General features: G+C 36.3%; 2 protein-coding genes and 1 long non-coding RNA gene across 5 annotated transcripts; 2 read left to right on the forward strand and 1 right to left on the reverse strand.

Moving 5' to 3' along the window:
• Positions 1–18: 18 nt before the first annotated feature.
• On the forward strand, positions 19–11,841 carry LOC131792351 (protein zyg-11 homolog). 3 transcript variants are annotated; one of them, XM_066159080.1, is made up of 17 exons: positions 19–1,328; positions 1,860–2,000; positions 2,445–2,503; positions 2,656–2,727; positions 3,217–3,271; positions 3,563–3,616; positions 3,775–3,888; positions 4,651–4,698; positions 4,867–4,908; positions 5,621–5,669; positions 7,096–7,166; positions 8,487–8,549; positions 9,115–9,182; positions 9,439–9,568; positions 10,249–10,286; positions 10,746–10,840; positions 11,508–11,841. In XM_066159080.1, the coding sequence occupies exons 1-17, from the start codon at positions 375–377 to the stop codon at positions 11,633–11,635; spliced, it is 2,181 nt and encodes a 726-aa protein (XP_066015177.1). In that variant the 5' UTR covers positions 19–374; the 3' UTR covers positions 11,636–11,841. The 3 variants fall into 3 exon arrangements, with proteins under 3 accessions (XP_066015177.1, XP_066015178.1, XP_066015176.1); XM_066159081.1 differs by having other exon boundaries at positions 3,593–3,616; positions 10,249–10,301; XM_066159079.1 differs by having other exon boundaries at positions 20–1,328; positions 10,249–10,301.
• A 3-nt stretch (positions 11,842–11,844) lies between these two features.
• Positions 11,845–24,689, reverse strand: LOC131792353 (SCL-interrupting locus protein homolog). Its single transcript, XM_066159076.1, has 22 exons — positions 24,589–24,689; positions 23,828–23,921; positions 23,622–23,684; positions 23,121–23,171; positions 22,642–22,754; positions 22,247–22,312; positions 22,022–22,089; positions 21,689–21,760; positions 20,838–20,952; positions 19,829–19,961; positions 19,574–19,657; positions 19,282–19,368; positions 18,767–18,854; positions 18,347–18,409; positions 18,069–18,190; positions 17,743–17,869; positions 16,325–17,566; positions 15,532–15,785; positions 14,971–15,248; positions 14,354–14,511; positions 14,031–14,221; positions 11,845–12,916 (listed from the first exon to the last, which is right to left on the reverse strand). The coding sequence occupies exons 2-22, from the start codon at positions 23,917–23,919 to the stop codon at positions 12,385–12,387; spliced, it is 3,999 nt and encodes a 1,332-aa protein (XP_066015173.1). The 5' UTR covers positions 23,920–23,921; positions 24,589–24,689; the 3' UTR covers positions 11,845–12,384.
• LOC136277274 (uncharacterized) lies at positions 18,092–19,398 on the forward strand. Its single transcript, XR_010715830.1, has 3 exons — positions 18,092–18,207; positions 18,811–18,892; positions 19,276–19,398. It is a non-coding gene; the product is annotated as an uncharacterized lncRNA (long non-coding RNA).
• Positions 24,690–24,718: the final 29 nt, after the last annotated feature.

Below are 24,718 nucleotides of genomic sequence, written 5' to 3' on the forward strand. Positions count from 1 at the left end.
AACCAAGTTCAAAACAAACGTAATGCGGAAGTAGTCATAACTAGCAGACTTTTGAACTAAATGGTTTGGCAAAGTTGTTACACTGTTGTTCCGATTTTCTGTGTACTTGCATCTTTCCTCTCGACGGAGCTGCATGATTGAAGATCACTTTTTCATCATCTTTTGAACTAAATGGTTTGGTAAAGTTGTTACACTGTTGTTCCGATTTTCTGTGTACTTGCATCTCTCCTCTAGACGGAGCTGCATGATTGAAGAACAAGGCGCAAGGAAGGAGCGTCAAAGAAGTGGAGGAACTTAAACTGCTTTTACTGCATGTGTTTTAGTGCAACTATATTTTCTTCTAAGTTCCTTGCATTGTAAAAGAGCGTCTCAACATGAGCACCGTTTCACCAGCTTCTCTCGAAGAAATATGCCTGAGCTTTATCAGTGCTAATATTGAAGATTTATGCCACAAGGATGTTCAAGGTGTCCAGTACGGCGAGGTTTCTTGTCAAAAACTTAGTTTCATTTCTCCGTTATTTCTCCACGAACACCTGGCAGACAATGTTATGAGATGTCTCTCACGTGATGGAAACCTGACAGATAGAACGGCATCTTTATTTGTTGATCCGCACAGATGTAGAATCAAACATTTCAATCTCAGGAAATGTCAGCTGAGTTTTCCAGTGCTGAAACTACTTGCTGGAAAACACAAAGTTGAAAAACTAGACTTATCTGGAACGAAAACGTTCTCCTCTTTCTTGTTTTTTCCACTGCTGAATGGAATGTCATCGACAGTAAGGGAGTTAAATTTGAGCTGCACATCATTTGTCTTGGACTTTGCTGCCATGAAGCCACTGAGCTGTTTGACACATTTGGATGTGAGCCATTGCACTCCTATAAATGACCACTTGATGTCGGTTGCTGCACAGAATATGGATTGTTTAAAACACATTAATATCTCTAACACTGCAATAAGACATGTCTCTTCATTCGGGAAACTAAGAGGTCAACTAAAAACATTAATCGCTTTTAACACACCAATATCATGGACAAACCCTGCTGAGTTCAAGGACTTTACATTATTACAGAAGCTTGATATTTCAAGAAGTTCTGATAATGATTTGCACCACGATGGGATGATGGAGTTTATAAAATATGACGAAATGCTAACAGACCCATGTATGATGCCAAACCTGGTCTCTCTGGATGTTTCAGGTGTTTCCGCAGTAACAGCAGACGCTTTGCAGTCATTTCTTAGTTCTCATCCTAAACTTGAGTTCCTTGGCCTTTGTTTGATGTCACGGAATTTACAAGAACAACTGGAAAGAATTTCTCCCCTTCTTAAGGTAGAAGTATCATAATAATATAATGAACTAATAATATGAAACAGTGAAAAAAATTTCGTTGTTTTGAACCAGAATGGTGGAAATCCTTAAAGTTTACTGGAAATATTTTGCAATTTTTATAAGATGCCTTCAGAGTTCCATATTGTTCAGAGACTTGATGTGAAGTCTATACTCAAACCTCAGAGGCCCATTTTGCTGCAGCTTATCCCAGTTTACTTAGCATGAAGCAACTTAGAGTGATAATTATATACTCCCTCCTTGGACAGGATCCCAGTCTATCACAAGATTACCCCCAACAATCATCAGGTTCTTTCCAAAGTGCCTTATCAGAGTTTAAGTCACATTACACTTATGTGCAGTACAACTTGATATGGCTTTTAACTTAAGGGATATGTGACTTGGCTGCATAATATTTAGTGTAATTGTCTAAAATATTTTTATTGATCAACTGCTCTTCATAAGCTTCTCCTCATACTATTTGCATCTCAAAGTCAACAATCAAATTAACTAATGTAGCTTCACTTTCATCAGATTACAGGTGAAGCTACTGAGAAACAGATCCTTTGTTCATTGCAAATGTACCCAGACAGAGCTGATTACATGAGAGAAGCTTTGAGTGGACTGTTTCGCATCAGTAATGATTGGACAGCAAGAAAACCACAAATTCTCAAGGTACACAATTAAATGGCTCATTTAATAAACTTAAGGTTTATTAGGGTCCTTTGAGCTGTAACAGTGATCATCATATCCAGAAAAATTTTTTTTAACCTGTATTCATTTTGAACTACATTTTCTGATTTATGACAGCAGCAATGTGAGTATTTAACCCCACTGACTTAACAACCACAAGTAGGTTTTTCATTAAGTTTAGAAATTGCAGAATTCACTACCTGCAGTGCAGAATTCTCCAACTACAGTTCAAAGGTCTAAGGAATTTTGTTTTCATTCTTACTGCATTTAATTCCTATGAAAACCCTGTAGAACTGAAAAAAATTCATTTGAGAATGTTGTCTCTTAATATTTTTCTTTGTCAAAGGGGAAAGTCCTACCTATATGATGCTTTGAAATCCTTAGGATTTAAAATTAGTTTAATTCTTCTTAATTCCATTTGTACAGCTTGTTCTTAATCCACTGGAAAAACATCTGGGTGATCTCAATGTTCAAATGGGGGCTACGTAAGTTAATATTCACAAAGATTCTTGAATAGTTATGATAATTATTCAAAATAAAACAATTTTGTTTATTAAAATAAAAAAATTTTTCTAAAAATTTTGATTATTTTCAAATCAAAGTTTTGACCATAGAATGAATGTTCTTTTGAATTCAGAGCTTGCGTATTTAACATTATCAGAGAAATAGGAGGGGAAGCAGGGCCAGAAGTGCATCCCCATTTGTTAAGGTAAAATTATTTCTAGATACATGATTAGGTATGGTTAAAAAACTTTCAAAACATTATTAGGGGGCTGGTGTTGTTGTACAACAGAAGATAACAATAGTATTCTGGGCAACCAGGCGGTCACCATGGCAATCAAACCCCAGCCGTCCTTTAGTGCCTGTCAACACAACACAAAAAAACCAGTGTTTGAAATGGTTAATGTAGTACTCAAAAGTTGGCAGTTAAGCGAGAGGGGTGGGGAGTGCAAACCCTCCATGCCCCCCTCCCTTCTGAATCTCATTTGTCAAACCACAGCCTTATCAATCTTAGGAAGAGAGGTGGTAATTTTCTCTTTAAATTTATTATTTGATTTGTTAAAATGGAATAATTAGTCAGAATCTTTTAAAGTTAAAATGCACTTTGTGCAAGTTATTCCCCCAACTTGCTTACTCTGACAACAGAATGATATCCAATGTGATTATTTTTAGTTATATCTTCTGTTGGATTTTTCAGTAAAGTTGCATCTTTGGTTCTATCAGCAATGAGAACCTTTCCAGAAAAGTATCAGGTAAGAATTCGTTTTATTTAATATATGATAAATGAATCACAACAAACAGTAATCTACTATCAAATACACTCTATTATGTCTTGATTCTGCTTGATCTTATGACAAAATGACAGAGCAATGAAACATCAGAAAATAACCAGAGCAGAATTAATGTGTTCATTGACTGAGTGCAAGGAACAGACAGGAAATTCTTATACAGCCTCATGCCAATATTTTCCTGGTCTGCATAACCTAACCCAATTACTCGGTGTTTGTCATGATCATTGCCCCTTTTTCTTTCTTTCCTTATAGTTTTTGTGGATGTGTATGTTAATTTTGCAGACACAACAAGTTCGTGAAAAAGCAGTAAGTAGGAATGATTCAAATATTGTAAATCATCTCCAGAATGTTAAATGAATAGTGGCTGTAGAATATGGGCCGAAAATTTAGGGCAGTATAACTGTCTTGAGATGTATGTCACAAAATAGAGTTAGGAAGCAATAACTTTTATTTTTACTCTCCAGACATTCAACTACTTTGAAGCATCATGCTTGGTTATGGATGCTCTGTGCAATTTCCATGGTAACCAGGATATTTGTCAGCTGGCTATACAGCTATGTGCAAATCTGTGTGCTAAGGTATTGCAGTATACAGAACTAACAAATCCCATAAAAATTGCATTTTTTGGACAGATTCTTTGCTCAATTTGACACTCAAATATTGGAAAAGCAGGAGAAGCACCCATTATTCAAGATGTTTGCAGGAACTAATTCAAGGGGAAATGCCAAAAAAAAGTTTGGATTATGCAATGCCAGAATCTGAGCAATTACACAACTACCACTTCTCTACAACATTAACTTGACTTGTCATCAGTTGGCTGTTGGTGGTTAGGGGAGGGGTAGGTGTGTAATTGCGCATGCTCAGATACTGACATTGACCCAAAATTTCATTAGCATTTCCCCTTGAATTAGTACCTGCAGACATTTTGAATAATAAGTGCTTCTCCTGCTTGAATATGCACTTCCTCCTTTCCACCCCCTCTCTCTCTCTCTCTCTCTTTCTTTCTTTTTATTGTTAAGTTTCCCTGTTCACTCAATCAGTTAACTCTTTAATTCCCAGAGGTGATTATCATATAACTTCTCCCTATAATATCCATACATTATCCAGCTAACAGCTAACTAGAATACTCAAACTAATCAGGTAGAAGTTCTTTATCTTGATCTAACACCAAATTCCAGTATCTAATTTACAAGGAAATGTGTAGCAGCTAGAGGGGAGAATTGAAAATCAGATCTTTGAGTCTGCAAAGACATGCATGTCTGGACAATTATTTTAATCACTAAAACTATATTAATATAAGGTTACTAATTTAAGGCTTTTCTAATTCCACACCTGTGCAGCTGACCGTGCAAGAAACACATGCTCTTGGCTCAGAGAAAAACATTATGGTAAGAGACGTAACATATAAATCAATAAAAATCAACTTTAGATTCATTAATTAGTGACTGTCGTTGATCAAGCAACATTTTTTGCCACGGTAAATTGTGGTTGATTAAATGAGTCTTCCAATATATAAACTTTGTCTTTATTCTAATTAACTCATTTTAAAATTACAGACCATGTTTAATTTTATTCAAGAAAAGATCAGTGCAAGACAGGTATGGATCAGTCATTTTTTATAATAGAACAAGCAGAGTAAAGAAAGGTTAGATTAGGCCTCGTGTGCTGGGTCATCACCATAATGGTTAAAATACAAAGCTGTATGATATCGTTGGGTTGCCTTTGGGTTCTAAGCTTCCAGTTTGAAGAGCAGAGTTATTGTTCAGCATAGAGATATGATCATTTCAATAAAGGAATACAAAGCTAGCACATTTTCTACAAATAGAAAACATGGGAAAGCCAAGACTAACATATGCATTTTTTTAAGGTTACTCTGACTGTCTATTCAAATTAGCTGCTTTCATTATAATCAATTTCTACTTTTGCCATAGGTAACATGTCATATTTCCTTGTTTTCTTTATTTCAGTTGGCTTGTGATCATTTTACCCAAGATTTTATAACCATGTCCTTTTAACACTTTAACTCCCATGAGTGACCAAGAGAGAATTTCTCCTTACTATATCTTCACAATATCATGTACACAAGTGATGAGGATTAAGAAAAATATCAATTATGGGATTACAAATTGATCTGATACCAAATTCTCCAAACTAACATAATGAGAATTGTTTGGCAAACAGTAAGGAGAATTACTAATGAGATTATGGGAGTTAAAGGGTTATGAAATAAACTGCTCTCAACTTTTTCATCATAATCAAATAATTATAAATGATATTTTAAAATGTTTGATGCAGTCCCTTTTTTTCTAGGAGGATCTCACATTGAGTCTAGCACTTACTGTTCTATTGTACTTAACTGGTATGCAATGTTTTAATAAGTTTGCAAAATTGTACTTTAAATTTAAAAAGAGATTTAGGTGGAAAAAAGTTTGCATTTAAGGTTACTTCCCACCTTCAGAGGCAGAAAAAATCTATTTTTCTTTAATTTGACTGAATTCAAACATAACATAAAAAAATTCTGAAATCTTTAAAAGCACCCAAGTTAGTTAGGAAAATGTATTTTCAAATAAAAGTTAATAAATCAGGAAGGTGTCATAATCTTATACCTGAGTGAATTCACTAGGGGAATTTTTGGGACAAATGCTTATGTTGGGGCTCATTTTTCATTTTATTTCCATATTTTGTTTACATCGTGCTTTTTACAATCACCACAAATCATAATTTTAAAAGGTGTCTGTTGATTCATTGTCTTGCTCCTCAGCTCATTTTGCATTTTTTTTCATTTTTTCCGCGGGTTTGCCTTTGCTTTTGCCAAATTTGTTCGTTATTGTGTTGTCCTCCTCAAAGCTCTGCTGAGCTATGGAGATAAAAAAGAAAGTTGCAAACCTTTATGAGCTAAAATCTCGCATTTCAGTTTGGAAGGACTAAAACCACTTTTGAGCAAATTTATAGGGTACATGGATTTGACCAATTTCCATCAAATTTTGTCAAAACATTCCAGGAATAATGAAAAACAAAAGTGTGTTGGGAAATTTTGATATCTGAAATATTTGTCCCATGGTGTCCATTTATGTAACACGCCTCACATATCTTTAGCCACTCCAACTTTAGATGCCAATACAGAATATCGAAAAAGGCTGACACACTTTCATTGATTGATGCCTTGTGAATAAGACCATGCAGCCATATTGCTTGTGCATCTGATGGAGTAATAAATTACCAGCATTTGTTTAAAAACTTACCCACTTCACTTGAGCTATACTCAGTTTCCAGCTCCAAGGAGTGATCAGGAGACTGGTAATGTCCAAGTAGATAGGATGTAAGCTTGTTGGAAGTTACCCACCACCCCTGCCATTTCATCAGCTTTTCCTGACAGTTTTCCTGAGGCGTTATCATATGAGAGTTAATTTTTTTCCTTATAATACAATACAATACAATGACCCTCACTAGGGTTCAGCATACCAGGAGTAAGGCTATGAGAGTATAGCAGGTAATTTAGTGTTAACAACTGAATTGAAAACGTAAATTGGCCACTGTAAAGGATAAAAACGCTGACATTTCAAGCATTAGCCCTTCTTCAATTGCTCTGACATAGGCTAATGCTCAAAACGTCTGCTTTTTTAGCCTTTATGGTGGCCAATTTACGTTTTCAACTCAGTTGTTAACACTAAATTACTTGCTATACTCTCCCACCGACACAGCACCACAGTTTCTTTAGAAACTTACCCCCTTTATTTATGTGAGCTGTCCAGATGAAAATAAGTGGTTCTTTCTGTCATTCACAGATGAGACACCAAGCACTTGTTCTCTGTTTGTTGAGAAAGGAGGTTTACAACTGATAGTGCAAGGCCTGAAGGTATACAAGAACAACCTTTTCTAGAGACTGTCAAATAAACTCAAATATTTGCAAGGAGGTGGTGTGGCCCACTACTAAATGCTACTGATATTGAATTTTCCATGCAATTCTTCCATGTTTGACTTTTTCTACAAATTTAAGTTGCCTTAAGCTACCTTGGACTTAACCCAACTGCATGTTAATTCCTTGTAAAAAAAACCTGCATTTTATCATGTATTTCAAACACAGAGGCAAATTCCTGATAGGCAACAACCAATCAAGGAGCCCTCTTTGAAATATTATCCTTTTCTCTTGTTCAACATATCTTCACTTATTCATTAATATATCTTTGGTTCGGGTCTGTTAGAGATACATCAGAGTTTCAATTTACTTTTCCTAGTAAAATTTGAGGTAACTAACTTTAGACAAATAATTTTGATCTTCTCTCTGTTGGAGGAATGCCAGAAAGCATAGTCTCTTTTGCAACCAATATTTGGTCTCATCACGTGACACGCTCTCTCTAAGACAGGAAATTGAGAGTGTTGTGTGACGAGACCAAACAACTGCTGAAAAGGAGACATCAGTAAGCATGGCACCAATACATTTCATTTTAACTTAGAAGTATTTAGGCAATAGAAACAGTAGACCATATAATATCTGTGATCTAGTTAAGATAAATTAGATTTTTTTCTCTTTACTCTTTTTGGTGACAAAAATTGAAAAATTAAGTACACAAACTGTCCCACCTCAACCCATCCAGCCAAAAAAAAAAACTCTTGCATGCCATGCACGCCTATGTTTGATAATAATCAGCTTTTTGACTGTTTATCTCTTTCTCTCCTCTGAAACATTACTGAACATTTTTTTTGAAGAACACCTCAACATTGTCAACCACACACTGTCACATAGCAACAGCACAACAGAGTTAGAGTTGTTTTAAGTTTCACAGCTCCCACACACCATGCATCAACAAAACTGGGATCAGACAGGATTGGACAAGATCAAATCATGAACCAGATCACAGATCTGGTCATGGATTGGATCATGGACCAAAAATAAAAGTTTTGAAAAGTAAAAAAATCAAATCATTTACAAAGTATTAATACTTAAAAAATAAGAGTAAAAGTCTGCATGACATAATGGAGCATGCTGGGCCCACTGGAAGTTCATGTCTGTGATCTAATCCAATCCAACTGAGATTTTGTTGATGCCAACACACACCTACCCAGGTGCTAACCATAGGCATAGTGTTGCCAAATATAGCCTGGTCTTACTTCTTAATGGTGCAGTTACAGTCAACAATTGTATGTTTAATCTGATGCATTATAAAATCAACTCTAGGTGTTCAGAGGAGAAAACCAAGAGAAAAATTTCATTATCAAAAAGAAGCTTCTTATAATACTGGTGAGCCAATAAGAAGAGCCTATTACCCATAGGTCTACCACAAGGCTAAACAATCATTCTCCAAGTTCAACATTGATCTTAAAGTCATTCTGTATATGGTTTCCAGAGATAAGATTTAAGTCTTCTGTGATGGACAGTTAGAAAAAAATAGAAATGGGAAGGTTAATATCATGTACCAGGAAAGAAAAGGCAATGACAGAGCAATTTATAACATTTCATGTCTTAGTTAATCTCACTTTAAAGTAGGAAGCTAAGCAATAAGGAATTAAAAAGCTCACAACTTTCTGCATGACCACTAAACTCAGGCTGCCAATTTGACAACCTTTGACCCTTTGTCAAAAATTTTTGCCTCTTGCCATTGCTTCCAAAGTGGTTGCAGCTTAGAGTAGTGCTACAATTTTTCATAACAATTATAAGGCCTCACTTAAAAATTGAGAATCACATTTGCCTTTGAGGTTTTTTCCCCAGATTGCTGGAATGTCTCAACAACTACAAAGAGGTATCAGTCAATAGACCAAAGCAATGAGATTAAATTCATTTTGATCCCCATTATTTTATGTTTTAGAACAATATAGCTGAGACTCCAAGTCTGAGGCATTTACTCATCACAGATGAATTCATGAATCTTTTAGGGTAATGTTTTATTTTGGTTGACAAATGGTGTTTGAAAATAAGTAACAGGAATATTGAGTTTATTTGCAACAAATTAAGGTGGCTTTGAATCTACATGTCAAGTGATCTTTCAAAGCTTTGCAACAAGATCAAATGCAACATGTGAGACTGACAGGTACATGGAGCTAATTAAAAATTAAGCTAATAAGCGTTTTTAAGAACAACAGGCTGTTAAAGTTGTGTTGCCATGATAACACTTAATTCTTGTCTTGTATAGGTCTTTTCTGGACAACGGGCTTCTCCAGTTGTCCTATTTTTGTGGTGGAATTTTGTCCAATGTTATGCTGGAGTGGTCTGATGATAGAGAGCTTCTGTCACACAGCAAACAGTACATGCTTCATCGTTTGGTAGGTATTGTCAGTCTTACATTGGGGCACAGTTGCAAGTTAACAATAGTAGGCTTCGAGTACCCTTCTGTAACAAAATCATCCTTGGGTTGACATTTTTTCATGGGTTTTTTCAAAATATAAGGAAAGGCTGAGCAAATTTTATATCAACAGTCACTTTGAAAATAAGAAAATTATTACTTCAGGCTCATGTATAAGTAAATCTCAATGTCATTTCTAGAAAAGTGAGGAAATTTTGTCTTCATGTGAACATTTTTAAAACTGTGTGAGTCCATTTAAGTGACCTCACTTCTTGAGAAGAACTAGAATGGAGCAATTGAAGAAAAATTAGGGAGAGGAAGGTGGGGAAATGATCTAAAATCAAGACCTCCAGGTGTAAAATTTTTTGCACTCAAAAATCTCAGGTTTAAAAATTTGCCTCCACCCCTCACCTCTCTTAACCCTCAACATCCTAACATCATTATGCATATTCTCCATACTGTTCTCACTAAATTTCTTAAGGTGCTAGAAGGAGAACTTGTTTAACAATCAAGAGCCGCTTTAATTGGTGATCAGTTCCTTTATTCTTGTGACCTTAATTTGTGATTCTGAGGTAATTTTGTAACGAGAAATTAGATGATAGTCACTCTTGTGACACCAATTGTGTCGAGGTAAAATTGTTGCATTTTCCTCTTTATCAGGAACAAGCTGTGAAAAGTTGGGAATTTCCTGGAGACGAGTTTGTTACCTATAAGTTCGTATATTTAATATCATTTTGCAAGGTTTTCTTTATCAAGTACTGGTGTTTTTTATCGTTTCATAAATAGTACAAAGACAACAAAATTGCACAAGCCATAGGGCAAGTGCAATTTGTAGTCTTCGAAAAATTTACAAGTGCTTATTTAAACCAAACTGCATGAAAAATTGTTTTTACCTGTTTGTAATTTACAAGAAAAAAGCATCACAGAAGGTCCAGTTGGGTGGAAATTTGACAATGCACATGCTATTTTTACTTTGCACTCATGTTACCAGAAAAATACTCCTGTTTTCAGCTAATGAGATGTGAGTAATTGTATGTACATTATTACTGATCAAAAATGATCCCTACAGTCTCCTCTGAGAGGTGCTAGCTCAAACACTGTTGACATTTTTGTACAGTAAATATTACAATTGTTATCCTTTTCCTATTTTCTGTTAGGTCGTTCAGATCTTTTGTCCCACTCCTCCTGTGTGCTATGCCTGCTGTTCAGATGTGGGCCTCATGGGCAATCATACATATCTGCACCAGTAACGGTAAGCACCTCTTGATCTAAAATAGTTCGAACAGTGCCCTGGCTACTAAACAACTCAGTCAGGATGGGCAGGTGCATTTGATTTTTGAAAGGTTGAGCATACAGGGCAACCTCTATTTGACCCCACCGAGTGTGCTCACATAAATTCCTAACCCCCCCTTTCGATGCAGGTCTGAGACAGGGTACCTTGAAGTTTGCTCAATTGGTCTTGTAATACATAGTAAACAAATTGAGCTATGATTGTCGTAAAATTCTCACCTGATGTACACTCAGCTGGTCTTGTTATGCTTATGGAAGACAACTGTCACAATTTATTGAATTTGGGACACAAACTTTCACACCTTTCTCATATGAACATGGAAAAGTTTGACCCTTTGACCTGCAGTTTCTCCTTACAATATCACCCCTGAGTCACACATAAAGGTCATGAGAAGAAAGGAAATGATCAACAACAAAAGAAGCTCTTGATTTTTAAACCAATTCTCTTTGTCAACACCTTTGGTTACATGTCTTGCAAAAGACAAACTTAAAAAATTTTAGCAAAATTTTTTCAAGGTTTGTAAGCTGTTGTAGTCCCATTACGAAGATTACTTACTCGTGGTAATGTGATGATCAAGAGCTAAATTAACAGACAAGCGACTCATCACAAAACTAATCTTTTTTTGCAGTGCAACATTATGCCCCTCTGCTTATAGATATTGGAATCCGGGATATTGTTCGAAGAGTTTTAACAACATCACACAATGGAGTCAGAGAACTGGCAGAGAAGCTTTCAGATACTGTGGCTAATTTTTAGCCAAGTTAGAAAAATATTAATTCCTAACTCTTTTGAAGAGACTTTCAATGACAACCTAATAATATTTTACTAGGATTAAGTTTACTTTTTGAAGCTTAAAAAGCAGTATTGTCAATACAATATTCTTTTCAAATGCCTTTAGCAGGTCTTTGTGAAATTTTACAGGTAGGATTTGTGATTAAATGAGGAATTAATAATTTCAGGGTGCTGTCCTTGGTTACAGTTTTGTTTTATTTGTTATATTCAAACCAAGCTTTTGGTGATCTCTTTTGGCCTCTGACATGCCAATTTTTTTACTTCTAATTTGTAATTTCATGGCCTTAGATTAAATATAAATAATCTCCACTTACACTTTAAGATGGTAAGTTCACAGTCACAAAGGAAGTCTTGATGGCAATTGGAGAATCATAAGTGTTTCACAAATCTCTAGATTCTACTAGATGTGTAACATTCCAGAGAAAAACCATGTGTTCACATTCCAACTCCTTTCAGTTTGGAAGGGGATATCCTAGTTATGGTTGCCACAGTCATAGGATTTTGAAATTCCCTGACCTTTCCCTGAAAAAGGCAAAATTTCTTCAAGCAGCTAAATTAATAATTTCACAAACTAATCCTGACCTCTAAACTCCACTCACTGCAATCCTCTCCACCCATAACTTTAGGTCAATCCCTTTCTTGTAGAAATATTTCTTCAGAGTTAATGGCTTCTGTTTTAAGATTCAGAACTACTTCTGTCAGTATCTCACACATCAAATTAACTTAGGAAGCTGTTTCAGCCTGGTTATGTCCAAAATATTTGAAGTATTTTCATCTTTGGAGGCAGGCTCTGGAGTAGGAGGTGGTGCTTCACAACCTTGGAATGTTTCAGAGTTGAATAGTTCAGAATCACAAGCAGAGGTTCTTTTTGATTTCCTAGCCATAGTTGGTCCATGTTGACCTTTAGAAATTGTAGGATGTTGTGGAGCTAGGCAGTACTTTCCTAGGTACTGCTGGGTAGCCATGGATAAGTTATTCCATGTATAGTCCATGGGAGATTGAGAAATATCATTGTCAAAAGTAAAAGCCCTGTGGCGGCTGTGGCTTTTTCCACAACTGTTGATTTGTTGAAGCTCATGCTGTTGATCGTCAGTGAGGTATTTGAAGTCTGCTTCACTAAAAACTTCATCGAGAGTGTCGTCAACTGACAGTGAAAAGTAGCTAATGTGTGGTTGATCTGGTATGTTGCTCAGTGATGCTGATCTGTGGAATGGCCATTGTTTGGGGAGAGAGCTTACATGGTTCCTGATGATACAAAAGAGGACAAACCATTATCCTTCTACTATGTTGCTATGTACACTCAAAAACCCAAATGTTCCACAACTGCAGGAAGCAAGGTTCTTATGAAGAACTGAAGAAGCAGAATAGTTGTGTAAAGTGACAGGAAAATATTATCCACCTCTGAATAAAAATTATGTCAGAGAATTCTGCTGATTAGGTGTAGAATTATCTTTTCTCTTTTGCTAAGTGATCACCCTTAGGAAATTTACTTTGTACAAAGTGACGACGCCCATAGGATGGAGAACTTATCTGTTTACAGCTACTCCCCCCATTGTGCTCCCCCCATTGTACTCCCCCCCTTTGTACTCCCCCCATTGTACTCCCCCATTGTACTCCCCCTTTGTACTCCCCCCATTGTACTCCCCCATTGTACTCCCCCCATTGTACTCCCCCGCTTTGTACTCCCCCCATTGTACTCCCCCCCTTGCCCCCACTCTTCTCTACCCTCCAAGCTTTTTATAGCCATTTTATGAAGTTTTCATTGTTTTCCGATGTTCATTTATGATGACTGAAAAAAGGAGATTGTGATGACATGGTCTTTATTGAGGTGGCTTCCATCATCATGGCTGAAAGAGGGGCAACTGACAAAACTTGACGAGGGAAAGCTTAGGACAAACTGAAACAGCACAAGGCTGAGCTCTTGTACAAAATTGAAGGGAGCTCAGTGCTCTGAAATTGTGAAATCCAGGGTGCCCAGCATATGCTTTTTATGAAAAAAACAAAACAAAAATGTAAAAAAAGTAAGGTGTCAGGGGTCACCAGGTGCTAGGAGAGCACAGCCCTGCAACTCCGGTTGTGTTTGACTCAACCAAGAGGATTGCAAAAGATTGGTTGGAATGGAGACAAACATTCTCTCTCTTCACCTGGAACTTAAAATGGGAACTATCAATTTGTTAGGGAAAACTGAAGAAATGCTATGATGTTATCCATGATAGAATAGCATCCCACCCAGGAGAAGGAACTGAATTGTTGATGAGTTTTTTGGGGCAGCTAAGCAGGTAACTCCCTAAAATAATAATAGTTTAAACTATTTACATGTCACACATTACACTGCAACATATTGAGAGAAGATTCTCACTCAGTAAGTTCATCTTTAGCTCCAGGAGGTGAGGCCTTTAACTTTTCCAACTCCCCCATTGTTGCCATAACAACTTCCTCTCGGGTGGCATAATAGGGTGTGGTTGGTTCTTTGAGAACAGATTTCTTAGGAGAGTCTTCTGATGTGTGGTGTTCTTGAACTTGATGATCAAGAATGTTCTTGACTTGGTCCTAAATGTGGTGCAAAGATTTGGATACTTGATTGAGGCAGAAAGTAGGACATTCAATCCATGAATTCCCACTGGATGTGTTTACACATCTTTATCACCTACATATCAATACATATTTGCAATAGGCACATACCAATAAGTTGTCATAGAACTGGCGTTCGTTTATTTGTAACAGGCCATCATGATTGGATTCGCCATTTTTGTCATCATTTCCCCCAACTAGTTCCTGATCTTTTGATTGTGATATATATTCTTTCTGTCTCTGTTCTATTAGAATACTTGCACTTTCACCTACAGTAGTGGTGGAAAAAAAAAAGCAGATCACTTTGATAATATTCAATTTATTTAAAATTAATGAATTATTTTATTCGTATTTATTGACTTTTTTGGGTGGGGGTGGGGTGGGGTTGTCATTGAAACAGTTATAAGTTGAAAAAGTTGTGATTTAGCATGGAAGGACAAGCACCATCTCATGAACCAAGTAGTTTTACATATTTTTCAATTAGGTGTCCATCTCACAAGTCTCCTCTCTAACCTGATCAAGAGTACAACTTGATCAAGAGTACAACTTGATCAAGAGTACAGTGCATTGACAAGGCAACTACCTCTCACACTGCAAAGTGTAGCATGCACAGAACAGTGACAGTGCATCTACCTGAGAATCATGGTATCAGTTCAAACAGGCTTTTTGCTTCAAGCAGATTTTAAATAGAGAAGCTGATAATTTTTCCCTTTGAAGCTTATACTTACCTAACACAGGGCTAGTGAAATTTGTTTCCATGCCTCCTCCTTCAGCCCTATCATTAGAACTGGGGCTAGTCACACCTGAGGGACTATCAACAAAGCTTGGGATATCCACAGCTTGAAGAGAAGAGGCTAATGTTTGACTAGGGTCATCAATCTCTATCACCTGATTGGCTAATTCATCAGGATTGGCAGGTAAGTTAGACTGGTGTGACTGCTTAGAGTTAACCTGATCTGTCTGTGAGCTCATTTCACTTGCAATTTGACTTGATGATGACAAAGTTCTGGAATTGAAATGTAAACAAGTAAACATAGTATAATGTACTGTACAGAATTTAAACTTTGTCCAAAGCATTTCTTAGAAAATGCCATAGCAAGGTCCACTTGTCTAAAAGTGCTAATTGTGGTGTTAGACAAAGGAGGGACATAAAGGAACCTTGTAATTCTCAGAAAACCTGTTCACGTCTCGGTACAGATTATCCACAGAAAAATATCTGTGCATATTGAAGATGGATTATAGACAGAGAAAAAAAAATAATTTGAATGAGCTCAACTTTCTGAACAGACCTTCTACTCAGATTCAAGTCCTTTTCCTTAATTGGTGATGTAGCAGCTGATCTTTTGCCAATAAACTTTAAAGGTGTTCCAAATAGCAGACTAGCTCCTGTGTTGGTACATGCTGTAACCATAGAGATGGGGGAGGAATTAGGTGACCTGTCATTGCCATGGCAACTTTCCAAGTGAGGAGATCTGGGAGGAGTTAAGAGTGTGTTGGGAGTGGGAAGAAGCTGAGCATTTTGCTGCTGTAGAAGTAGTTTGATCTGAGGAACATAAAAAAAAAAATTGATGTTAACCCTTTACACCCTAATATAAGTTTGCAAATTCTCCCACTTTTTTTCCACACATTTCCTATGATTCTTACAAGGAGAACTTGTCTAACAATCAAGAAGATACAGAGCTTCTTAAATTTGCAATCATTTCTTTGATTTACTTGACCTCAATGCTTGATTCAAGAGGTTATACTTCTGCGGAGAAATTAGATCCCTACCACTGTTAGGGTGTGTAGGGTTTCAATCTAGCTGGTTTTCAAGGCGATTTACACTAAACAATGTAAAAATGATTTGGCTTCCATAAATTATAACTTATCTAATCGTTTCACTCCTAGGATCCCATCAGTGATTCTCCTTACAGTCTGCCATACTATTTGTATGATGTTAGTTCAGAGAATTTGGTATTGGATCAACAAATTATCACCCTGTTGATATTTTTCTTTATTCTCATCACTTGTGTCCTTGATATTGTATTGACAGTGTAACAAGAAATTCTGTCTTGGTCACACACAGCAATATAAGTTATGTACCTGTTCCTGAAGTTCTCTTAGCTGAGCTTCTTGTCTCATAAGAAGCTGGTAAGGATCAGGAAGGGTTGACCCTTCTGCTGATGTGGAACTCTCCTTTCTTGTCATTGCAGTAACATTTTGTGCAACCTGTGCATCTTCCTGAAATAATTGTTGATGCTTTTGGATGTCATTATCCTCTTCATTAGCTTTTGGTGTCAGCCTTTCTTTCTCCTGAGATTGCAGTGGCACATTCTCACTCACCACAGAACCTGATGTAAACTCTTCAAAAATGTGTTCTCTGCTGTCTGGAGAATGAACATAAAATCCTTTTTCTTTACTACTTCTTAGTTCTTGAACATTTCCTTGCACTGTTTCTTCATCTTGATCCAAGATGACACCAGCATTTTCTTCCCTACACAATTTATTATTTGTGGGGAAGTTTTCCTCAATAATTTGAAGTTCTTGTTGTGTTTCATCTTTGCTTTGATTTAAAGTCCCATCTGGGGTTTCTCCTTCAAAAACTGTCTCCAAACAAGACTTTAGAATTAGGTTTACTAATTTTGGATTGTTACTGTTATCTGCTGATCTAATAGACTGTCTCTGATCAAACAGTTTCCCTTTGTTTCCATCAACTTTGTGCTTTGAGGAAACCTCACCCTGTCCTGTAAAACTGTGCAATTTTTCATGGTCTGCAATTTTTGAGCCTTGAGGTTTGGCTACCATGACTGGATTTGTGTTCTGTCGATGATTATCTTTCCCCACTTCAGTTCCATGAACAACATTCACTTGCTCTAAGAATACCTGTTTTCCATCTCTTTTAGACTTAGCAGAGGTGACTTCTGCAAGAGCATGCTGAGGTCTCTGATTTTTATGATGTAATGCACTAGTTACTCCCTGTGTGGAAACTGATTGAACCAAGCCTTTTGATAAATGTCTTTTCTGAGGTAATGATGGATGAGTTTGTTTTGTCATCATAACCCTTGAGTGAGTATGATTTTGAGCTAAGATTGGCCTCAATGGTTCTCTTGATGGCGAATTAACTTCTCTGCTGTTCTTGGCCGCCAATTTTTTCCCTTTTACTAAACCTACAGAACTGATACTTCTTGTATGATCATTTTCTTGGTCTTGTGGGCTCTGCAATTTTGAACCCTGCACACGTTGTTTTGGATTGGGTAGGATTTTCTGATTAGCAAAGCCCTGTTCTGAGGTGTCAGCTGTTGCTTCCTCATCAAAGCTGAGAGATAGAGATGTCTTGGCTACACGCTGTGATGAAAGATTAAAAAGACATGAGCTTCAAAGCTGTTTCTGTTAAGTTACTATAACACTGCTACAATCAATGCTAGTGTTTAAACATTATAGGTTCTACACTTGCAATTAAAACTCATGATGACTCTTTTTGTCCCTGAATGACTGTTTGTAGTTTGTATCAAATGTCTCACCTGTAAGTTTTGAGGATGAGGAGAAGGAGAGGGCCTGGGAACTGGAGTGAATTCCTCTTCCTCAGGTTCTTCTCTCATTAGAGGGAGTGGTTGGTTCCTGGGAGAAAGATCTTCATCTTCACCTAACCTGGTAAATCACATGATCAAATAATAATAAAAAAGACATTGATTAGTGTCATCTATTACTAGTCAAGAGTTAATTTAATATTTAATTAGTCTTTGCAGTGCTAAACCACTGCTGAAGAATGCATCTCACCTGATGGAGCAAATTTAAATTAACTCCAACAGTATGCTGTGATTACATTGTTTCAACCATCTCAAGTTACCTTGTTGTTCTTTGTTCTTTCTCCCAGTTCTGCATGGCTTGCTCAAAATGACTTCCTCCCATTCCCTCAGGAGCTGGAAACAGCTCAAAGCACAATGGCTCAGTAGAACTGGAACCAAGTGGCTGAAAGAAGTTACAAGGTGTTTGTTTTACTTTCCACTTTAATTCAAAGTATACTACTAGAAAATACTTTAAAAGTCTCCTATCACTCCATAACTTTTCTTTAATGTATGCTAAAGGTTACGAAAATCTGTAACAATCCTCTATATTTGTACTCACTGTTTCCAAGTGCAAGTTTTCGTAACAACTATGGTACTCAAACATTTTCACTTCAGGTCTCCCCTGTATATCAGAAGCAGAAATACAAAGAAAATAAGTTATCATTTCTCTCTGTCTAAAGCAATAAAATTTAATTTTGTGTACAAAATTAACTGACAGATTTATTCTGTATACCCCATCAGCTGTTGTCTTTTATGAGCATTGGAAGAATTTGTGTGTTTACAGACTTCTCGAGGAATGGAAAAGGTGTTGAGACACAAAGGAGGTTTAAAAGATATTCAGGAAAACAGAGCAGTGGATGTGCTGCCAAGTACAAAGCCAGAAATACAGACTGAAGTTTAACACAATAGGTAGCTCTAAATTTCAGGAAGTCGATGACTCAAGGGTACTCTGTTACTAGTATTAAGCCTATTTTTTTACCTGATCTTGTCGGCATTCCCAGAATTCTGGTGTACTCTTCACAGGGGAATATAACAAAAGTAGAAAGGAGTTTGGAGGAGCAAACACCCTAAAGAAGAAGAAACCAAGTGACTTATTACCTTGAAGGTAAGGGCTTGCAGATTCTCTTTCTTATAACATCAACTGTTAACCCTTAAACTCCCATGAGTGACCAAGACAGAATTTCTCCTTACAATGTCAATACAAAATCAATCAGATAAGTGATGAGAATAAAGAAAAATATAAATTTGGGGACAATTAGTTGATCCAACACTAAATTCTCTGAACTGACATTATAAGAACTGTATAGTTGACAGTAAGGAGAATTACAAATTTGATCTGGGAGTTAAAGGGCTGAGGTGTTTGCTTACTCATTAGAGACTGGTTAATTCCACAGCTATTTAACATCATTCATATTGGTGATATTGTAAAGAAAATTGGATACTCATTTACAGGGGTCAAATGGTTTATGAAAGTTCTTGTTACTTTAGACCTACCTTTGCTGAAGAGCTGCTGAGTGGAGAAACCGCAGACAGCAGGCCCATATAAAAGGATGATGAATGTTGTAAATTCCACTGACCCAACTAAAACAAATTATTCAACAGAACTAGTCAACTTATCAAGTAGAAAAAGAGTAAAATTTTTAAAAAATTTGTAGCTCTAACTACTCTTATGTATGCGTTGAACTGACAGTGACTAGATGTGGAGCACGAAATGGTATTTTATTGAAAAGTATAGACATCTCGTTTTTAAAAGATGAGAATATTTATTATCAAATAATCAACATACATTCCAAGAAGTGGTAAAGAAACTGCCTTTGGATCAGATTCAAGCAGCAATAGTAATTTCCTTGTGTGATCCATAGTCAAATATCTGAAGTAACAAAAAATGTATTGCATAAATAAGAAGGCATTTCAATTAAGACACACAAATTACAAACAGTAAATAAAGAGCCACCAATAATAATATTCTGTAACTGAAAAAGGATTAAATTTTAAAATAAATGTCATGAATGTCCTTCACTTACCCACATAGTTTACTCACCCATATTTTGGTATACCTTGAACCTCACTAAGTCTTAGTGGACCTGACAAATTTCTGGCCAGTGCTGTTGGAATGATGGGTACAGCTGCTACAGGTGTGGCACACAGTCTTGTTCCCATGGTAATAACACCACCTTAAGTTGAAGAGTAAATTCTGGAAGTTAATTTACTGTGAGGTGAAAGCAGCACTGGGCACATACACAGCTATCTTATTTTAGCACAGAAATGTAACAAATGCTGGAAACCGTTTTTTTGATAGCAAATGTGCTCACATGACAACACTCCATGATGAAAAATCTTAAAAGGATCAGTAGGATTCTCAAAACCTGTGTGAAGTCTCCACCATTATCTTTACAAAATTTGATCAAGAAAATTAATTTTTGTGGTTTGTATTGGACACTATGAGATATCAAATATAGAATTCCTGAGGAAAAAATTCAGAAGAGCACTAAAGGTCTGTGTACATGCTTTCAAATGCATGACCATCTCTATTTTTTTCTCTGATCTCTGAAGGACCTTGAACCACTCAACTCCTAAAAGTGACTGGCCTGTACCCTCTCCTCACAATGTCACTAGCTTGATCAGTGAAAATATAACTGGAATAAAAATTCAATTTGCAGCCAAAGAGTGATATCTTAATAGAACACCATAATTTTATAACTGATTAACCCTTCAACTCCCAAGATCTGATTGTTAATTCTCCCCTGTAGCTGCTACACATTCCTTGTAAATTAGTTATGAGAACTTGGTGCTAGATCAAGATAGCAGCTTCTACCTGATAGGTTTGAATATTCTCATCACCTGTTTGCTGAATAATTTATGGATATTATAGGGAGACATTTCAAGTTAATCATGGGGTTAACAAGGAAATTTCAAGCTGTTAGAGAGGATAAATATAATATCTCTAGAAAATCAGAACAAAAATTATACAGTCACAGCTTAATTTTTAAAAAAATTACTAGAAATGATTTAATTTTGCCCAAAGCTGTTAGTGTCATTGTTACACTTACAGTTAACATTGAATATGATCTCATCAGTATCTCCATGTGAGTGACAGCAGACCTTCAAGCTCACAAGGTGCGACAGATTCACAGTTTCTTGGCTGCTAATCCTACTAAACTGGACCTAATTGATGATAAAAATTTTTACCATCAGTTGGTTTTGTCAATAAGCAACTGGCAAAATTTGCCTTATGACTCAAACAAAACTGGCACCCGCTCTCTCTGAAATTTAAAACACTAGACTTCAAAGCCGCCAACAAGAAGTTTTTACTGTTTACTTTAATCAAGAGTGGTTATAACCCCTGCATAATCATAACCCATCCAATTTAGACCAAACTTTGAAATATGTCGTAATTTTTTAGTTTATTTATTGAAGGTAATAATTGTATTGCAGTTTTTAATATGATAGTAATATGTAGATATATACTTTTAGTATAATTGCTCAGGTGATTACAAAGATGCACACACTCTGATTGGTTGAGTATTTGGTCATATCTTGTTATAATCACCTCATGCTAGGTGATTAAAGCAAGAACACTTTTTTGTCAGCGTTACCTAGGAAGTGATGAACCTGATAAAGTAAATTCAATTCCAAGGATTACAAAAGATGCTATTCAGTTTGGAGTATCACTTTTCAAAGGAGAGATTTGAAGTCTTTGCTGACTGAATAAAATGAAACTGTTAAATTATGCTGGGAACTGGCACCTTATCTCGATACCAGTAACCAAAACAATTCAAAGAGAATGGTTTCAACATTATTCATGAATATTTAAATTCAAAACCACTAACTAGTAAGCAATAATACATGTACTAACATGAATCATTGTTAATTATCTAGACTGTGTTCATGGATTGTGTACCTGAAATGCTCTCTGAAATTCTTCAACTGTGTGTGTTACAGAGTTCTCAGCACCACTCAGACCTTGGATTAACTTGAAAATAAAGCAGAAAAATAGAATTTCATACTTACATACATGTATCTTTAACTGCTAACCTTCTGATTATCACACAAAATTTGTTAGAGTGCTATCAACCTTGTTAGGAACAACTTATTTGTGCTATCAGCTATATTTAACAGTTTACTTTCAACACTGTCAATGTAGATCAGTAAGAAGATAGGGGGCAAATTTCTTTACTGAAAAGAAACAATGTTGTGGGGAAAAGCAGTAGGTAATTTTCGAACAACAACTCACAGTTATAGGCACAATGTGGTCTCCAGGAACAACAGTAGTGGGAACTTTCCTTTTGACTTTTCCAGTACCTGAAACCATCAATAAAATAAAAATGAAATTGGTGGCTTGCATTGAGTTTGTTATGACTAAAATCAACAGGTTCATGTAATGTTTTACATTCAAGGTCAAAGCAACTTGATGTAAAAATACTAATAATAATAAAGAAAGATCAAGTGACGACCATACCCTGTTTGACCACAACTTCTCTGCCTGGATCAAATCTGTCCACTGTTACATCAATACTGTCCTCTTCTGAAATGTTTCAAGGAGTTGTAATAGATTAAATTATTAGAAGTACCCTACATCTTCACTAGCTCCACTTCACTAAGTCTTTTCATGTTTGTTTAATGCTTTTTTTGTTAGGGGTTGAGTTGTAGAGTGGGATCAGTGTCAGTATCCAAGCAACTACACACCTTCCCCTCCCCTAATGCAATAAAAGTCAACTGATGATGAGTTAGGGCTGAAGATGGGTCAGGGGAGGGGTAGGTACTCAGTTGCTCAGATACTGACAGTGTTCTGTAGAGTGATCCTCAGGACATAATTAAAACAAAGACATTGTGTGATTTTTACTCTTTACTTACTTGAGTCAACAGAGATGCTTCCAACAAGGAAACATTCATTGGAAGATTTTGTCTGATTAGCATGTCTGCGAGCCAAATGCAGAGTCTTCTCATTGATGTACAGCCTCACATTCCTAAAAATGAGATCAACATGTGTCCCAAAAATATTTTAAAATGTGGTAACACATTGAAACTATAGGTGAAGCACAAATGTATTGTTTACAAGAATCTGAACTGTCAGGGTTGGGTTCCTGAGGAACTTTTTGTCTTCCTAGAGGAGACACTTTACTCTCTTTAATAAAAAGGAAATTAATTACAATATCATTTTGACGGGTGGGTACTGAAAAATAGCAAAGTGATCCTGATAAGTTTATTACAGTTGAAGAAATTACAGGAAAAGAAGCTTAAAAAAAAAATTCAGGATTGGATGGGATTTTTCACTTTGCTATGAATCCCCAGAGGTCAAGGGTTACCAGGTTCTTAATACCCAAATTTGTTACCTTTTAGTTGTGAGATGGAGAATTTCAGTGTCTCCTTGAGCAGTTCTGTTCCTATAGGTGAAAAAGAAAACCCTTTATGAATGTAATTTAGCTAGGGTTATATATTCTACAACTTGGTGGAAGGCAAGGAATTTGACCAGGAAGCACTACCAGACAGCAATAGTTATCTCTCATAGATGGATTGTTGACCAAGTGTCAAAAGGTATGTACTATTTTGCATTTGTTTTGTTTTTCTTTGCTCTGTGATAAACTCATTTGTCTAGGAAACTTGCTATTCCCTTTTCACCAATCAGATACAAAACTAAAACTGATCACAACTTGGTCACAAATAATTTTCCAAGCTTCAAATATACTGTAGCTTGCTCATGTTTACTTTAAGTTTTTATCAGCTTCTGTTGATACTTTCTCTCACTCTGATAGGAAGGCCATAGTGATCTATTTGATTTTGGTTGTGCAACAAGTGATTAGAAAGTGTTCTAATCCATACACATATGTGCTTACCACAGTATCGACTGAGTTGCCGGGAAATTCAGGGGCTGAAGCATAACACCATTTCTCTGCATTCTTAAAAGTGATATAAGAAATCTCAGTTAGCAATTTCACTTTTTGATTACTCCTGAAAAATAACTGTCCTTTCAAAATGTACAAAAAAGAGGAATGAATAGTACAACATCATATCACATCACTATCATTTGTCCATTCTGTACCTTAAATGATCCTTTTCTTTATCGTATTTATCTCTCTTAGAATGAAAAAATGATGACAGCTGGTCCACTGTTTGCCTGTGCATACAATTCATGCCTAAAAAAATTAGCCGAAATGAATTATTATTACAACTCTCCCTAAAAAGGCGAAAATATTAACAATATATCCATCCTAACCGTGTGGAATCTTAACTTATTACTTTTTTGAACTACATATTATAAGTTTGACGAGTTTTTGGAAGATCTTTTGTATATTTCATTTACAGAAGTTTCCTTGCAATATCTGCAACAGACATAATCGCACTTAAATTATAGACGTAGGAGATCTCAAGGAAGCCATGATATTTGCATCAATTTTACCTACGATTTAATGTATATTTTAAAGATCATTTCAGAATTCTCATGAAATAGAGATCGCAGCATATCAGGATAATTGAAGTTGAGACAAAAGCTTATGCACTTTACAAATGGTAGCCATTTTTTCCTCCGCGATCATGAGCTGCATGCAAACATACGGCTTGCGATCGCGGGAGTAAACTGAACTGTTTTTCTCTTCCAGGTTTACGGAAGGCAATGATTTTCAGACCCGATCTAATGAACAGTGGATCACGGTCATAGGCCGAAATCCACAACGTTTACAATCAACACCTATACAAAACGAACAACATACGTATTACTGATTAACTCCAAGATTTAACGGTGAAAAGGGGGAATCAAGCAACTTGTTTAAATCCTGAATATATTAATAACATTCACTGCAATACCTCCACCAAAGAGACCTCGTATTCGCTCTCGATCACTGGATATAATTCATGTTGTTATGTTATGACCCTTGGCCAATGAAGACAACAGTGCTCGCTTTCTTCTCAAATAAACCGCGCAAAAGCCCCACTC

Source organism: Pocillopora verrucosa, chromosome 12 (assembly GCF_036669915.1).
Source record: "Pocillopora verrucosa isolate sample1 chromosome 12, ASM3666991v2, whole genome shotgun sequence".
Lineage (NCBI taxonomy): Eukaryota > Metazoa > Cnidaria > Anthozoa > Scleractinia > Pocilloporidae > Pocillopora > Pocillopora verrucosa.